At 40.6% G+C, this 19026-nt stretch overlaps 1 protein-coding gene across 2 annotated transcripts in view; it reads right to left on the minus strand.

The window, feature by feature from the left end:
• The window catches only part of LOC120528372 (zinc finger protein 567-like), a 35901-nt gene extending 24954 nt beyond the window's left edge, over window positions 1–10947 (minus strand). For both annotated transcript variants that reach the window (XR_005633498.1, XM_039752526.1), the window contains exons 1-2: window positions 10804–10947; window positions 2520–3065 (exon numbers count right to left, since the gene is read on the minus strand). Coding sequence is in view for 1 of the 2 variants with exons in the window: in XM_039752526.1 (XP_039608460.1) it covers window positions 2520–2931 (412 nt within the window). In the remaining variant the exon portion in view is untranslated. The remainder of the gene's footprint in view (window positions 1–2519; window positions 3066–10803) is intronic.
• Window positions 10948–19026: the final 8079 nt, after the last annotated feature.

Below are 19026 nucleotides of genomic sequence, written 5' to 3' on the forward strand. Positions count from 1 at the left end.
TCTTTATCTCTGAACTTTATACCACAAGAGAAGCTGGGCCACTGGCTTTCTGGAGGACCAATAAAAGTCGTCGTCCTACCTGTGCCTTCCTTATATGAGTGGGGACAGCAAGGGTCTGTTCAGTACGGCAGCACAAGTCGCGGATGACAGGAGGACCAGACTGTCCTCAGAACATGCAGAGATGTTTATATTCTTAGATGAGAACTGACGTGTTCAGCAAGACTGTCTCGTTTTCTTCTTGTCGTAGTCGACGGCTACGAATATCTAGTTGAACATTTTATTTGATTAGAAATGTGGAGTATCATTAAGACATGCCTTTTGTTTTGTTCAACTTGGTTGTGTTCCATTATGTGTGCATGGATAAATGTTCTTTGTGTATGTTGCATGCCATAGCACTTTATTATGGAATGTGAATTTATTCATGGCTAAAAATACATTTATTATTCTGAAAAGAAAAAAAAAAAAAAACATAATATCAGCAGATCCTAATGAAATGGAATGAGTGGTCAATATCAGTTCCTACCCAATAATGTGTCTGAATTTGGGTTTTCTCTTCTTAATTTTAATGTATGTGATGATATTTACATTCTCTAGAACCTAATCTGGCCTAAAAATAAACATTCAAATATATCCGCTTCTGTTAGGGGGCACAGTGTTTAGCACAGCTGCTTTATTGTTTAGGTGTCCTAGGGTCAAATCCTGCCCACAGTTGTTCCACATAGGGGCTCTGAATGGTGTTTCTGATTATTCTGGTTCTTCCCCTTATTCCCACAAACATGCAGGTGAAATGGAGTGATGACTCCAAATTGACCCGATGTGACTGTGGGAGACGGAAGGGCCCAAGATCATCTCCAAGTGAAGATTTCACACCACTGCCAAATTGTCTAGGCCATGCTGCCCCAGCAAGTTCAGGCTGAGAGCAGAACACAAGATGCTGAAAGAAGACCCTGAGACCCCCCCCGATTGTCATCATGGCTCGAACAGATAGCTCTTGTCACTGTGAACGTCAAAGTGCATGAGATTACCATTAGAAAGATAAGGCACATATTAGGTGTACAGTGATCCCTCGCTATATCGCGCTTCGAATTTCGCTCCTTTACTCCATCGCGGATTTTAAATGTAAGCATATCTAAATATATCACGGATTTTTCCCTGGTTCGTGGATTTCTGCGGACAATGGGTCTTTTCGTTTATGGTACATGCTTCCTCAGTTTGTTTGCCCAGTTGATTTCATACAAGTGACGCTATTGGCGGATGGCTGAAAAGCTACCCAATCAGAGCACATATTACGTATTAAATAAAACTCCTCAATGATATACAATAGGCTCCACACGCGGTGCTTCACACACTTCAAAGCTCTAACAGCCCATATTGATTTTTGATTGTTTGGTTTTCTCTGTCTCTCTCACTTTCTCTGACATTCTCTGCTCCTGATGGAGTGGGTGTGAGAAGAGGGGCTGTTTGCACAGAGGCTGTGTGCTTAGAAGATATGGAAGCTCCGCTAAAAAATGCTGAAAACACTACCTTCACATTGATCCCTTCATTGAGGCCGCTTTATCCCGGTGCTTCGTTTACTTAAAAGCCCAACAGCCCTATTGATTTTTGATTGTTTACTTTTCTCTCTCTTTCTCTGACATTCTCTGCTCCTGACTGCACTCCTCTGAAGAGGAAGATATGTTTGCATTCTTTTAATTGTGAGAAAGAGCTGTCATCTCTGTCTTATCATGGAGCATAGTCTAAACTTTTGACTAAAGGGTGTTATTTCATGTCTAGAGGGCTCTAATAATGTTAAAAAACGTATTTAGAAGGTCGTAAACAGGTTTTCTATGCTCTAACTGCGAAAATATTAGATTTTTTAAATAAAGAATCCTACTTTGTGGAAGATCATGTATCTGTCTGGAGCGGATTAACCGTGATAAATGAGGGTTTACTGTATAACTGTGTGGAGAATATTTATAAACAGTGTGGGAGAGTTTCTAAGGGCTTAAAATATATAAAAATAACAATACAAACATATGGTTTCTACTTTGCGGATTTTCACCTATCGTGGGGGGTTCTGGAACGCAACCCCCGCGATCGAGGAGGGATTACTGTGTACTGGCTTGAGCAAATTCACTCTTAGTTAGTGCACAGGGGTGAAGATTTGACTCTTATTTATTTATTTCTTTTTGTGGACTTCTGCCTTAACTGCCGCACAATTTAAGAAATATAAAAGTCTTTAACAAAGTATGACATTCGATATTCTCATTGAGCGTAATGTGCTGTCGGCCTAACATACGTCACCGCTTCAGTTAAAGCCTTATGATGTTCAAGTCGTGGGCTGAACACTTTAGAAAACTTGGGTGAATAAGGAAAAATCTAATTTATAATTTCTTAGGTAAATTATTGTTTGCTATCATGCACCCAAGCGCAATTAACCGTGTTTTCCACTCTCATTTCAATCTTTTAAAAACATCATAGCACCCATCGTTAGAATTTATAAATTGTCTTTTTCTTTTATATTTAATCACATTACTCACTTATTCCAGCACTCCCAGGTGACTCTTCTCCTCTCCCTTTTTCCTCTGTGATTTTCTCTTCAGACTCTGATAACTCTGATTTTAGCTCTGCAGAATTCTCCTGCGTAGCCAGTCGTCCCGTATTAGTGGACCAGGGCTGTAAACTGGATGGAGATTCTTCACAGGCATCTTGTTTGAAAATATCCTCAGTTTCATGCTTTTGAAGTACAAGACCAACTGAGAAATCATTCAAATCCTCAGATTTAATGGCAGCAGTCACCCCCTTGCACCCCTCCTCCTCTTTAAAAACTGAAATTCTTTCTTCGTGATCTTCCAGCTTCACACACACATACTCTGGTGTGAGCCACTCACAGTCCTCTTCTTTAATGTCCACCGTTCTTTCATCCACACCATCTTTTTTGGCAGAGGCCATGCTCTGTGGGAAACTCTTCTCTCTCTCTCTTTAAGTGTCTGCCCTTCTCTTTTCAGATTCCTTTCTCACATGAACAGCCCTGAGCTGGAGGCCATTAGACGCCTCAGTGTATGGACAAGGGAAATAGGAAAGCCCTGTGAAAATAAAAGTGTAGAATTAACTTCATAAAGTCAGTAAAAGTTATGAGCACACTTCAGGGTCCCAGTGCTCTCCACAAGGTTTGGGTCAAAGACACATTTTTCTTGATTTCCTCCTCTGCTTCACAGTTTAAAATTACAAATCAAACAATTCAGATGTGATCAAAGTGCACTGCAGAACTTCATTAAAGGGGATTTGCATACATATCAGTCCCACCATGTAGATATGACAACACTTTATCTACACTGTGCCGTCATGTTTGGACACAGCAATGGCAGGTCTATTAAAGCCGTCATATTTAGGGCTTTGTTGGATTTCTTCGCTGGGCTTGAACTGTGCATTGGGAGCTTCATTCTGTTAAGTTGTTATATTCTATATCTATACTAATAAAAGGCAATGCCCTGACTGACTGACTGACTCACTCACTCATCACTAATTCTCCAACTTCCCGTGTAAATGGAAGGCTGAAATTTGGCAGGCTCATTCCTTACAGCTTACTTACACAAGTTGGGAAGGTTTCATTTCGATATTCTACGCGTAATGGTCATAACTGGAACCTAATTTTGTCCATATACTGTAATAGCCTGCAGCTCGGTCGCCGTGTGAGGTGGAGTTGCGTCTTACATCATCACGCCTCCCACGTAATTAAGTGCCTGCCCATATAAGGTCAATAATCGCGGGTGAAGGACTGTGCTTAGCATATTCATAAGTGCAGCTACTGCAGAAACCCTCCCTCAGCAAAAGTGCGAGAGAAACTTTTAAGTGTCGGGTCGGAGCTAAAATTAAATAAAGCCATGGACATCGCAAGATCGCACAAGATATTCACGAGATACAAGTTTAATCCGATGGTTGTGCTGCTTTCAGACATGTATTTTCGCATTAAAGCATTTAACCAATCACATTTCAACCATCATTTGTTGCCAGGCAGAGAGGCCTTGACAATCCGTTCCGCAGGCCCTCTAACACAGAATTAATGTTGATTAAACTGTTGCTTCAATTAATCAGATTTTGAGTTGGTGTCATTAGGGCCCTCTAGCAGGTGTACGGCAACGTCACCGTATTCAGACCAATTGATTGGATAGAAGCCGATATGAGGTACTCTACGAGGCCACTGAATGCACCGCAGGCGCTCTGAGCGGAAGATCCTCGCGCGCACTACGGCCAACTCAATGGCAGGATTCTGGATAATATTATTTGCCAGACACAGACCAGATTTCAAGACCACGAAAAACTTCTGTCTGTCACGCTCCTCGACCCCCAGAAGTTTCGGGAATACAAGAACCATTTCCCACATGCAGCCTTCTCCAGTTTAACACAACAGCCACGCAGCAGTTTTTAATCTGTCTCTGCTAAAAACAGAACTGACTGTAATGTATGCCATGGATGATTTTGCAGGAAAATCTCCCACTGATCTCCTTAACTTCCTTCATCAGAAAATTCTGAATGAGAGCATGGGGCAGCTGTTCACATTGCTATATTTGGCGGTGACCATTCCCGTGTACACTGCTTCTGTCGAGCGGACATTTACAGCCCTAAAGCGAATTAAAACTTATGCCAGAAATACGACAGGGCAGGTTTGACTTTCAGCATTAGCTTCGATGGCAACAGAAAGGGACTTTTTGATGGAACTGAAGCACACGGATAACCTGTACGACAGAGTAATTGAACTGTTTTTGAGGAAAGAGAGGAGGATGGATTTTGTTTACAAATAATCCGAATTTTTGATGAGTAAAATGTTGCGATTTTCCTAAATAATATTGCAAGTTTATGAGTTATTATTGATGTTTATGTCTGTCGCGGCTGTAGCCTCAGTAGAAAGGAACTTGTTCACCCCTGGTTTGTCTATTCAATAAAGGTATTTATTGTGGCTACAGGAGTTATGTATCTGCGATGCAGTGGCTCTTTATACTGTATTTCTGCATATTAAGATGTTTTCTATAACAATAAATTAGTTTTTGAGGGGCGGGTTGATTCAGACGGAGCACTACTGAAGGCCTAGGTGTGAAATGCACGGACCACCAGTGGACCAGATGATACGTAAATTTGATGAACATTACAACCAGAAAATAAACGACACTGTAGAGAGGTTCAGATTATACTTCTCCCAGTGCGTCTCTCTAAATCCTCCATGAGGGAACATTATCATAAGGCTTAATCTTATTGCGTAGTGAACACTTCGATGAATGAAACCTGTTATCTTTACAACGGTTGACAAACACGGAATGTAACTTCAAAACAACACGTCCTCTAAATACGAACCTGATTGAAAGAAATCATGATAATCAAATCCTTGATGACAGCAACACTCATAACAGTCACAAAACAATTACACTGACAATCAGGTTACGTTATTTTTAAAATGTTTTCTTTATCATTAATTCTTTAACACGCTACTTCTCTGCTACGAAGCGCGGGTATTTTGCTAGTCTTATATATGTGCTCCTATTTGTGGAATTACTGGACTGCATCCCAGCTGGGAGTAGGACATTCGGGGTTTGAGGAGAGTGGGTTTGTAGGAGGTTACTCGTGATGGTGTGTTTTATGGGAGAGAAGAATAAAAAGTGTGTGGCTAACATCAAATGTGTTGTGTTGTTATTAAAGTTTAACATTTGTAGTAGAGGATGGCTGATAATTATAGAATCCTGGAAAAATGAAGATTTAATATGGACACGGGTTACTCCGCTTAGAAATAAACACACACTTGGAGTTGGACTGTCGCTTACCATTGTGATGTCAATTTGAGAAGAAGACCTGAACAAAGATGAAGGTGCGTCTATTTTGATAGAAAGGCTTGATGTCGCGTTTAAAAAGAAAAAGGATTGTATCTGTGAGGCATATTCAGATTTTACAGAGTTAAAAGGGCGAGTGCAGTTTCTGTGGTGGATTATATCATCGATTTGGAGCAGAGATACTCCTGATGGGTAATTCTACATCAAACCATCACACTTTTGGACCTCATCATTACAGATTTTAACAAAAAAACCTTTTCTGAAGATGTTTATGATATTATAAGGAGGCTTTAGTATAAAAAAAAAAAAAAAAAATTGGCCAATTTTAAAATATAGGGTTTTCTTCCCATTCACATTTTAACATTATAATCACTCATTAGATGGTCATTTTTCACTTTGGGGATAGCATAGTATTTTCACAAACTATAGAGCTGGAAAACAGCATTAAAATAATATGAGAACCATTTCTGTTCACTTATATTTAGAGAGAAATAGCCAGTCAAAGTCCTAATCCAGCACAGTGTTCAAACTTTGTGATCTTAAATCTCCTTATTATTGTTGATCCAAGACACGTGCAATTTCAGTTCCACGGGTCACTCAGATGACCAAATCAGCAGGCCAAGTCTCATTAAAATCTGTGACGATGAGGTCCATAAGTGTGATGACGTGACATGGAGTGACCTGCATATGTAGATAGAACATGGCTGTCCCTAATGCTGTGTGAGCTGTTAAGCTGCTGGACACAACGTGTTTAGATACAAACCAAAGGCAGCTGGCATTAACAGCATGGATGGCTAATGAGAATTTTTGTAGTGAAGTCAAGTCTGGTAACAATGGGCGTTACTGTCACACATGAAACTGCGTATTTCACCAGTCAGAGACAACACAATAGGTGGCATTGGCAATGCAGCTAGAAGAAGTCGCCATTGCCAGTCAATAATCTGTTAGACAAATATGGTAGGAGATCACAATGCTTTATCGTCAGAGCACTGGGCTAAAGAATACAGAAAAATAAATGAACAGATGATAATAACAGAGGAGACTGGAATACAGAGGACTGTGAAGAATGAAACATGACGTCATTAACAAAGGAATCAAACTCAGACACATTTAGTGTTTTGATCGAATCTTTAGGATTAGCGGTAATTGATTCTACTTGCACACTCACAGTCTATGGAGAGAAACGTTTAGACAACGACATTAGTCAGCCTGACCAGAATGAAGTCAAAAAGCTGAGGAAGTCAAACATTTCAAGCAGCAGAGCTTTCATATTTGGAGGTGAAGTTGTGCATTCCACCAAACGAGTGAAAATTCCTGTAAAGATTGGAGAGACATGATGTGGCACTGAAACAGAAGTGGTGCCAGCTGAAATGCCAATGCTGTTCAGTAAAACATCCTTAAAAAGGGCAGGGACACTTTTAGATAAGGAAAATGACAAAGCAGTGATGTTTAATCAGCCAGTGACTTTTGAATTAACCAGCTCTGCTCATTACTGTGTAAACATCTCAGATAAAGAAATAAAAATGATGAACATTGTGAACGTGAGATTCTAAGAGTCTCAGAAAACAGGAATACAGGAGAGAAGAAAAAGGCTTTGTTAAACCTTCACCTCCAATGTGGACCTCCTTCACTGGACTGATTACACAAACTGCTTCACTGCTCAGGAATCCAACAGGCAGAGTGGGCTTCCTTACTTAAATAAATTGTTGGGAATTGTGAGACTCGCCTGAAATACGGCAAACCCAAACTCAGAGCAGCTGTTGGTTTGCCACTAGCCAATGAATACAATGAAACTGCGGCTACAGACTGACATTAACGTCAAACAGGAGGACGGGGTCTTCACATCATTGACACCTTCACACGTTTCAGTGCAGGAAGTGTGGTAAAGACAAAGAGACCATCAGAAATTGTGACACAATTCATTCATTCATTCTCAGAAACTACTTAGTGATAATGGTGAAGAATCAGAGACATGGCAGAGAATTTTAACATTGAAACAAAGACCACCACTGCATACAGTCCCTGGGGTAATGGACTACCTGAAAGACACAATCAGACACTCACGGAAATTATACAGAAAGTGATAAAGAATACTGGATGTGAGTGGTTAGTGCCTGATTAGTGCCACAGGGCACTACTGGTAAAGAATACCATGCACAATATTTATGGGTACAGCTCATATCAGCTGGTGTTTGGCCGAAATCCAAACCTTCCTTGTGTTCTCGTGGACAGACCAACCGTCCTAGAAGGCACCACTAGGAGTGTGTCAGAGGAGCACATACTCCAGTGCTGAACACTCTAAGAAGAGCATTTACTGAAGCCGAGTGTTCAGGGCGAATACGGAGAGCACTCCAAAGACAGGTTAATTCTGAAAATGATAAATCTGAGATAGGAGACTGACGATGCAGGTTCTCTTCACGCTCCCATTGTCCTTCCGGAAGCCCTTGAACCCTACACCGTCTGTAATGTCACTGATGAGCTAGGCATTGAGGCACAACAATGGAACAAGGGGATGGTGCAAATGTGCCACGTGTTTTTATTAAAACCAACAACAACCAAAAACAATGTGCTCAAATAAACAGTGCAGTGCATCACTAAAGGTATTAATTAAATAAATAAATAATCCAGTAAAAACATAGGTGAAAAAGTGGAGATTAAAAACACAATAGAAAAACAACAATCCTTTAAAACAATGAGATTAAAACAATGGCATGAAGCAGTCTCTTTGAAACAAAGCCCAGTGCATTCTTCTTCTACTAATGGTGGCTACCCTGCTTCTCCCAAATGGGCCCTGCCGATCCCTGGCTTCGGTTCCACCTTCCAAGCCTTAAGCGACCAGCTATCATTTTTCCGGTCACTCCCGCTCCTCACAATGCTCAGCGGGAGCAACCACTACCAACTGCCCTAGGTGTTGGCCAAACACCCCACTAGGGCTCACTGTCCAGCTGCCCTCCAGTGAGCGCTCTCCCATGAGCTTTCTTCTCGTTGCTTCCTGCCGTCTACATCTCCTGCACCCTCCGGCTCTCTCATTTTTTCTTTTTTTCCCTCCTCTACTAGCCGCCTCGCGCTTCTATAAGTCACAGGGATGAGGATCAGCTGTGGCAATCAGCAGCTCCCCGGAACAATTACGAATGCGGACGACTCCTCGCCTCTTCACTTAAGCAAGGACCACCCGCATCACAAATCACCCCAGAAACCATTTCAGCCACACACCACCATGCCCCCTCGCTAACGCACGAGTGCAGCAATTATTTATTTTAAGAAGTGGCCTTTTGACATGAGCTGTGGACCTGCTAAACCACAGAGACAGAGTGGACAACAAGAGCGGACTTCACAGAATGGAAAGGACCTGCAGATGTCATTGGACAGGATGGAGTTGTGAAATGTGTCAGACGTGGAGGTGCTCTTGGAAGGGCCCACCATTCTAGACTCCGTAAAGTCAACGGTAAAGGTGACAATCGACATACCACCAACAGTGAGAGAGATGAAGAAAGAGATTTATCTAACACTACATCAGATAATGAAGACACTGGAGATTAAAAGGAGACTCTAAACTTTTCAGTCCCAGCAGAAGATGTCGATGTTGAAGTTGATCAAACTCACAGGTTAAGATGGTGTCATTGTGTTTGTCTAAAAAAGGGGCAAACTGTGAGATATGTGGGCAGAGATGGTGGCATACAGATAAAGATTTAGATTGGGCTGGCAAACAGAAATTGGTATAATTTAGAGTTTACTGATCCTGACAGCATTGCAGACAAAGAAGGATCTGTTGACAAATCAGATGTGGATAATCTGCAAGATGAACCAGAAACTAATGAACTGCAACTATGGGACTTGAGTGTGGAAATCACGGAGATATCAACTGAGTCAGCAAAACAGGAAGAGATAAGCAGGTGGGAAAGAAATGGAGCATTTGAGGAGGTGGAAAACCACAAGATGGATATGCCCTTTAAAAAGAGACTTCAGCAGGAATCGTACCTACAGACCACCTAGTGGCACAAGGGTCTGAGGGGCAAGATAGGAGTGGGCTCAACAGGGATTCACCAACATGGGCATCAGAATCTGCTCACCAAGGTCTCTGAGGTGGCACTGCCACTTTAAACAATGAGGACAGACAGTTGAGCTCCAGCCCATAATAGTCGAGTCCTGTTCTTCATTTAATACGGCCATCTCTAGTAAGCTAAAGTATCAAAGTGTACAGAAATACTTAAAGTAGTTGTAAAGGATAAAAGACACTAAACAAAATACCGTATCAAATATCACAAAAATGCACTCATAATTTCGACGCTAGCTGCAGATTTTACTGTATATATCCAGCAGCACTAGCTTGTGTAATGTTTGTACTTTTATTTCCCATTAAACAAATCAAAGTCACCCTGTTACAGTGAAACCGCACGAGCATCTTTCCTGATAAGAAAATACAGTAGCAAAAAATTGAAATTATTTCTAATAGGTCTCATTATGTGAAAAACTGATGGAAATGAAACGTGAACGCGCCCTGTAAAGTAACATCTTTCGACGCCACTTTAACAAAGTTTGCCGATGACGGCTTTAGAGGAAAAAGGAAAGAACACGCAGAGCTCGAGAAAAATCAGAAATGAACGACGGGGCCGTGCGGGAGCGAGCGGCTGAACAAGCGCGTGCCCGACGGACAGCACAGTTCGGAACATGTGCGAAATTAAAAGGAGCCAACCACGGAAAAGTGCGCACGCGCGCAAAGAGAGCCGAAGCAATCCCGAGTTAACGCGCCTTCGCCAAATCAGATGTAGCATTACATTTCAGGGGACACCGACCGGAAAATAAAGTAACGTAGCAGTGGCAAAAAAGTGCGCGATCCCCGTCATCCACAATAAACTCGTAAAGGTGCGATTCGCTGTGCCGCCTTCTCCACGAACCACACGGCGTCAGGCACCTCCTCAAATGTAAAGACGCCCTGCATGTCGCGGTCATCCTCACTGCTCGCATTCCCATCCGTACGCGATCCCACCTTTCGACCTTGCCTCACCTTCTACACCTTTGCTTGATGTTGTGGCCGTCACAAAGTCGGAGCACGAGGGTCTCATAGGACCAAAGTAGTGAAGGGCTGCTTGATGCTAACTTGTCTACACAGTTCCGAACTTTCAAAAAGCTTCTCTGAGGCGTGCTTGAAATACGCCCGTCACGTGATTTTGAGGCACGCTAGCGTCGTGACGTCATTATATCCGCGCCATAGACATAGAATTACTAGACGCCGCATGACCAGCTTCATCATACGTCAACGTCGCCGCCGTATTGCGAGTGGCACTGCTCTGGAGTGAAGTAATGAATAAAGACGCCTCGAGCATATTCTGTTTGGGATTGTATAAACCGCTGTACGCTCCAAACAAGATCCCGGGGTATTATATTCCATAAGTAAGGCTGAACAATTGTTTTGGTTATATTTGGCCATTAAAAAATCCTGTTTTATAATCTTAACTTTAGCTATGCCAGGCTAAGATAGCAAATGTGCATTTATGTATTCAAGTGAGCCTCCAAACAACATTTTGGCTAAACGTATTTAGTCACTAACTATGTAGATTGTTGTTACCTGCTAGCATTTCTCAAACTTTGATGGTTTCCCAAAGAAATCCACCTCAGGAAGCAGTGGTAGGTAGACGGGATTTTGAGAAAGCTGTCCTGTGATGTGTGCCGTGCTAGTTTGGTAACAGAATCTGTACTGGCATCATATGATCAAAGCTACCACTTGCTCACATTAAAAAAGAAAGGAGGTTTGATGATTCCTTCTGAGGGTCCAGTCAAGGTGGTCAAAGTATCTGAGCGTGTTATCCGACAGTCGACATTAGGGCAAGCTGTCAGTGTATCTTTGATCAGTCAGTTTTTTTTTGGGCTGAGATTGGTTCAGATGATTTGTTTTTTTGTCAAGGAGCACACTGAGGAAACACAGTTTGAAATTGACAACCATCATTTTCAGCTCATGTCTTTAGCTGTGTCTGTCTTCCACAAACTAAGGCTGCACCATATTGCCAAACTGAATACTCTCAAATGACAGAGTGGCAACACACAGAAAAAGTTATGGAAGACAGATCTGTTTCATGGATTTTAGATCCTATCCTGTATATATTAAAGTAACCACATTGTGTGTGTGTGTGTGTGTGTGTGAGAGAGAGAGAGAGAGATTGAGAGAGAGATTGAGAGAGGAATGAGTGAAATGTTTTCAGAAATTATTAAGTCAATTTGTATACAAAAAAATGTTTATTTTTGTCATTGAGTGGATCATTTCACTGTTAAAAGAAAGACAAACAAAGATAATAGGCAGTAACAGTGCAAAACTCACAACCGGTATGCCAGTTTGAAAAGATAAGTTTTGAGGACAGTATTAAAATGTGTGATTGAATCGAGCTGACGAATATGAGAGGGAAGAGAATTCCTGAGTTAAGGAGCACAATGAGAGACACTCGAGCTCCCATAGCACTGAGTCTGACGTGTGGTACAGAAAGTCGAGCTGCAGATGAGGATCTGAGTGAGCGAGAGGAGTGTCAGTCTGGAGGAGATCAGTGAGGTTGTGGAGAGCTTGAAATGTTCAGAGCGGTATTTAGTATTGAATTCTGTAGTTAACAGGGAGCCAGTGAAGTTTAGAGAGAATCGGTGTGATATGTTCAGTGGATTTAGAGCAGCAGGTTATTATCCTGGCAGCAGAATTTTGAAGAAGTTGTAAGCGATGGATACGTTTTTATGGGGTGCCAGATGGAATAGCATTACAGTAATCTATACGTTAGGTGACTCGGACATTAACCAATAATTCTGTACTGTGTTGTGTAAGAACAGTACAAAGTCTAGAAATATTTCAGAGATGTGGCAGTCCGAAAAATGTTACTTATATGAGAGGAATTATTTAATAATAATAATTAAATAATTAATAATAATCATAATAATAATTATTATTATTATTTAATAATTACCATTATTAATGTACAAATGGATATAAGTTATTTCATTTAAACGATTCGCCAAAATCTGTTGTATGTAAACGATATTGTTTTAAACTTTATTGTTTTTTCATCAGAAAACCTTGTTTCCACATCTACCTGTAGTTTAAATGGCACGTATCGTGTCGACTGGGCAACACAGTGAATGTGGCATCTGTCTATGATCTGCGCAGTCAGCAGCCGGTTTGGTCAGCCCCTCATCTGCTGAACGGCTCCAAGTAGATATCGCTGCAGACCGGAGTAAGATGGGCGTGACAAATCATTTTCGACTTCAGCCAATCATATACTGTATTACATTTATGTATGTCAAAGCGTAAAAGCAGTTGGCCCTGCTGCATCTGTAAGGTGTGCAGACGTGAGTTTAAATCATAGTTGGGGCTCTCATATGGTCCTTGCCCAAATGTAAAAAGAGCTACAATTGTCTGTAAGTTTAGAAATACTTTTAGGAGACATTATGAACGATTCACACGGTGCATTCCTTGTTGTGTAGTCTTGTCCACCAATCTATAACAAATTAATAAGCATATAAGGCAGCACGTTTTATAACAGTCCAGCATCACTCCATGTCGATCATATCAGAGAGGCTAAGAAACGCTTCACCAAAGCCGACTTGTATCTGCGCACGACATTCCTCATTAAACGTTTTTACTATTCAGTGATTCCCAGATCTGTTGCTGATTTGTATTATTGATTTCCAAAAAGCAATGTGAGTAAAAGCGAGCTCTGAATAACTGATCACAACTGTCTTTAAAACAGAATCAGTGCAATCGACAGCGTCTTCTGCAATTTAGGGAAAGCCTCGGGTTTTTTTGTGTCAATGAGACAAAAAAGTTGTAAAGAAACTTTGCGAATTCATTCAGAGGTGAACATAAAGATCACTAAAGTACTGACAAGAAGGAGCAGCTGGATAAGCACATCTAGAGATAAACTTTCAAAAAACATCTGACTTTGACAGCAACATCCTTTCCTTGTGAATGCATCTTTTCAAAGGGGGGTAAATAATTGATCTTCTGAAGTGCAGCACAACAAAGTAAATCATTGATGTAAATTGAATTATTGAAAGACTAAGCTTTTGTCGTTTCTGTTTTCTTAAACCAGTCCCACAATCCCCCGCGTTTAACGTTCCCTGTTCCTTTCCTACCCAGATAGTCACAACAACGGAGTTATATTTTCAAAAGTAAACATTGAAAAATAAAATCAAATGTCTGAGGATAATTTTTACTGAATTACTGACATTCAAATGCCAATTCAAATTTTCATACTTTTTGTGTAAGTTTTTTTTTTTTTTTTTTAAATCTCTCAATCAAGTAATGTCCCAGGAATGAGAGGTGTGAAATCCTGAAGCAGATAGCGCTCTTCACACGTCCTGCATTTACCCCAGCATATCCGTTAAATAAATGGCCGTCTTTTCCATTTTTCAGTATGCGATAGCGAAAATCCAGACATAAAATAGGACGTAGGAAATCACAACTTTTTTTTTTTGCATCGCTAAATAAATCACAGTGTTAAAAATTAACCAGAAAATACATGACCTATGCAGAACACTAACTAAATAAGTGGTCAAATAATACCGTGACGGGTTTTTATTTTGTTTACAGGTCGTAGTTTAGGACAAACGCCATATCGTTCTCAAACTTATCTCAAAGTGTCATTTTCTTTTTCTGTGTAAACTAGTAGTTTTAAACGATAAAATATTGTTAAGTTGTCAGAGGATTAAATGAAGAGACTCGGTGCCCAAAAGTTAAAGTTTTAATCCAACAACTGAAAGCAACAACAGGAAACAATTTTCCTCCGAACTTTCTCGATTCCTTAACACTCTTTTCTATCCTTCTTCACTATCGCCACCTAGTGGCCAAAGTACAGAACATAACATATTCTCTCTACCTAAGAATACTGTAGTACAATAGGTAAACATCACTAGCATTCTAATGATCACTGCATTTCATCAAACATTCAAATTTATGTAACAAAGTCCTCAAGCCAACGAGGGGATCTTCTCATACGAGCTCGGGGAATGTCAGACATCTCAGGTATTGATGTCGATGTAGATTGGGGTGGTAATTCTACTGTAGCATTCCCTAAAGCATCATTTGGCACAGATGTATTTGACTTGGATAAATGGGAAGAATGCCATTTTTGTCCCATCTGCCAAAATGGATGGACATGGACAAATTTCTTTTTCAACTTCCACAGGCTTTGAAAATCTTGGGTGTGCTTTTGGAATGTGTATTGGATTCCGAATGCGCACTTTGTCCCCTTTTTGAAAAATAGGAATCCGTGCACCACGTCTGGTATCTGTATAGTTTTTCATTTTCCGTTGAAGGGAGGAAACTCTCTTACCCACAGTGTCATTATCGGCTTTGCAGGCAACAGGAGGAGGAAGGACATTGAGGTGTTTTTGCATTTTCCGGCCATGAAGCAATTCAAAAGGCGAAACTCCTGTAGTAGCTTGTGGTGTTGCACGATATACCTGAAGGGATTCTGGGACTGCAGGTTTCCAGGGTTTCTCTTGTAAGATAGCAGATTGGATGTGGTCATGGAGAACACGATGAAATCTTTCAATGGCACCATTTGCAGCTGGATGGTATACTGAAGTGCGCTATGTGTTGTACATTTCTTTCTTTCAGAAATGCTGCAAAGTCTGTTAATGTGAATTGACATCCATTATCTGACACTACGGAATGTGGATTTCCAAATCTGCTAGAGACTGAAGTGAGGAACTCTATAACATTCTGAGCAGTGACAGAAGTAGTGAAGGCGACTTCTGGCCACTTGCTATGATAATCAATGAGGGTTAGAGCATAACGACAATTCCTGACAGATGTTTCAAATGGACCCACTATATCTATGGCCAACTTTTGCCAGGGTTCTAATGGAAATGGAACAGGTTGTAAAGGTGCAGGAGAAGGATTAGCTGTCTTGTCAGATGACTGTCATAGTTGACAATTGTTAACTTGGGCTGAGACCATATCGTCTCTACCTGGCCACCAGTATAGCTCACACAGACGATGTTTAGTTCTCACAATGCCTCGGTGAACTTCATGAGTAAGCGCTACCAAGGTATGGCACAGAGAAACAGGAGCAATGAGAGGAGCACCACAGAACTTAGACTTGTTTTGTGCACTTAATTCATCTTGAAATCTGAAATATGGACCCATAACTGTCTCAACTGCATTAAGATAAGAAGGCCAACCACAGGTAATCTGATTTTGCAGAGCAGACAACTCACTGCAAGAGGCAGAAGCAAACTCACCAGGGGAGAGGGCAGTCAGAGCAGGAGACAACATTGCTACAAACTCAGGTTCAGTTGCTGAAATGTCCTCAACAGCGGCAGGCAAGGGCAGGCAAGAGAGACAATCAGCAATGTCATTCAGTGACCCAGGACGGTAAGCAACAGCATAGTTGAAACACAACAGTCTTGTTGCCCAGCGTGCAATCCGCATGCCTGCACGATCAGACCCTTTTGAGGACAGTAGAGTGGTCAACGCTTGATGATCAGTGTGGAGGATAAATTTACGACCCCACAAGTAAGTCCTCCATTTTTCAACAGCCCACACACATCCAAGAGCTTCTTTTTCAACTGTAAAATATTTCCTTTCAGCAGCAATAAGATGCAAAGGCAACAGTCCACTCCATACAGTCAGGTTGGACTTGAGCTAGAACAGCTCTGAACCCGCAATCAGACGAGTGAGTGGAAACTATAGTAGACAAATCAGGGTCAAATAAGACCAAAGATGGACTGTCAATTAGCAACTGTTTCACTGAGCTTCCTCAGACCAGGAAAACTGCGTGTCTTGGCGTTGGCAGGCGCATAGAGGTTCTGCAATAGTGGCAAAATGTGGGATAAACTTATAATACCAAGATGTAAATCCAAGGAATCAACGTAACTTGGTAACATCAGTTGGAGTTGGAGCATACAGAAGAGCAGCAAGATGCTTCTGATCAGGTTGTATCCCTTGTGCTGTAACAGTATGACCCAGAAAATGCAGACTGGCCTGATTAAAATGATATTTTGATTTGTTTAACTGCAATCCTGCATCTTTTATGCGTTTAAGAACTGCTTGAAGTGTCTGATCATGGTCAGCTCTTGTTCGTCCCCACAAAATGATATCATCTAAGTAGTTTGCAACATTTGGCAACCCCTGCAAGATTGTCGCGAGCATCTTTTGCAAAGCAGATGGAGCAGATGCTAACCTATATGGGACCCGGCAGAACCTAAACAGTCCTTCATGAGTAATCAAGACAGTCAGATCACGGCTGTCTTCGTGAAGCACAAGCTGAAAGTACGCACTTTCTAAATCAATAGCGGAGAACACTGTTGCTCCGCTCAGCCACGAGAGCATTTCATCAATGTTAGGAAGAGGAAAGCTATCTGTAATAATAGTTGTATTTGATTCTTGCAAATCAACACACATACGGATACCCCAGTCCTTTTTTGGACCACCACAATGGGCGAGACCCAGGGAGAGACATCAATGCTTTCAATAATCCCTGCTTGAAGAAGGCAATTTAGCTCTGCACTGACATCATACCGAACTGACAGTGGTAAACGATGTAAATTTTGTCGTACTGGAGTAACAGAGTCTAACTTTATGCATGAAGTCTTTTGCACAACCTAGGGCAAGTAGAGGTGATGGAGCTGTAGAAAGACACATGACAGGAATAGAGTTTGTGGTAGCACATGGTAAGACAGTACCACCATTAAAGGACAAATGTAGACCCTTTATTAAATACATTCCCAACAAATCAGTCCCAGACTCCACTATGAAGACTGACGTAGAGCATGTAACATCACCTTTGGACACAGTAACAGGTAAGCAACCAAGCACAGGGAGTGGAGAACGTGAATAAGTCACTAGCTTAACTGAAGGTGGCAGAAAAAGGTTCTCCTTGAAAGGTTGCATCATATATACATTTAGGCAAAATGGATACAGATCATCCAGAGTCCACAGCTAGATCCACGAGTGCAGTAGCAGTTGACGTTTTCATTGTGACACTGCAACGGATTCTATCGGCCGCTGAATGGTCAATTAGGTAAAGGATCTGAAGCTCAGGTAAGGCAACTTCGCTGTAAAAAAATAAATCTTGCATGTGTGAAAAATAATAATAAAAAATAGCTAACTATACGCAAAATAATCATTACCTTAATTAATAAAAATGGGTTTTACCCTTTTTATTGATTATTTAATTCTAATTCAATAAAAAAATTAAGAATAATGTTAACTTATTATTTTTCTTAAAATGTAAACATTTTTTATAACTTATTCTAAGTAAAAAAAACTATACTGTGAATTGAACACATTTAAGTTAAGTTAAATTTAATGACAGGGCACTTCCTCTCACATCGATTTCTTGGTCTTTACAACAACGCATTCAGCTGTAACGCTTATCCATAATAAGAGCTATTTTACTACGAATGTGTAAGTATAAAGCATATTAATTCCATAATGAATAACTAGTATTTCATCTCATATAGTTACAGATGTAAACATTTGTTGTTTTCACGAAACCTTTCCCTTCATGTGGGAAACATGGCGGGCAAGGTAGCGTCTTTCTAACAACTTACCTCGTTGGTTTGCTTTAAAAAGCAAGTACATTTCTCAGATAGTTACGTATGTTCATGTTTTTTTTTTTTTTATCATTTAAAACTTTTATTTTACACAGAAAAAGAAAATGACACTTTGAGGTAAGTTTGAGAACGATATGGCGTTTGTCCTAAACTACGACCTGTAAACAACATATAAAGACATGCCTAACCGTCACGTTATTATTTGACCTCTTATTTAATTAGTGATCTACATACGCCATGTATTTTCTGGTTAATTTTTAACACTGTGATTTATTTAGTGATGTTTGATTTCCAATGTGCTATTTTATTTCAAGATTTTCGTTATCGCATACTGAAAAGTAGTAAAAAGGCGGCCATTCATTTAAGAGAATATGTTGGCATAAATGCAAAATGTGTTTGAAGAGCGGCACCTGCTGCAGGATTTCACTCCTTCACTCTCTGTTTCCTTCCCGTTTACCACTCACTCCTGGGACATTATTTGATTGAGATATACTTTTTGAAGAAAGTTTAAAAAAAGAAAAATTTCATTGACATTTGAATGTCAGTAATTCAGTAAAAGTTATCCTCAGACATTTGATTTAATTTTCCTTTGAAAATATAACTCCGTTGTTGTGACTATCTGTGTATGTTCAAATAAATAAAGAGATATTGATTTTTAGCATGTATTTGTTATAAAGTCATTTCTGTCCAGCGT

The sequence above is a fragment of the Polypterus senegalus genome, chromosome 4 (genome assembly GCF_016835505.1).
Source record: "Polypterus senegalus isolate Bchr_013 chromosome 4, ASM1683550v1, whole genome shotgun sequence".
Classification (NCBI taxonomy): domain Eukaryota; kingdom Metazoa; phylum Chordata; class Cladistia; order Polypteriformes; family Polypteridae; genus Polypterus; species Polypterus senegalus.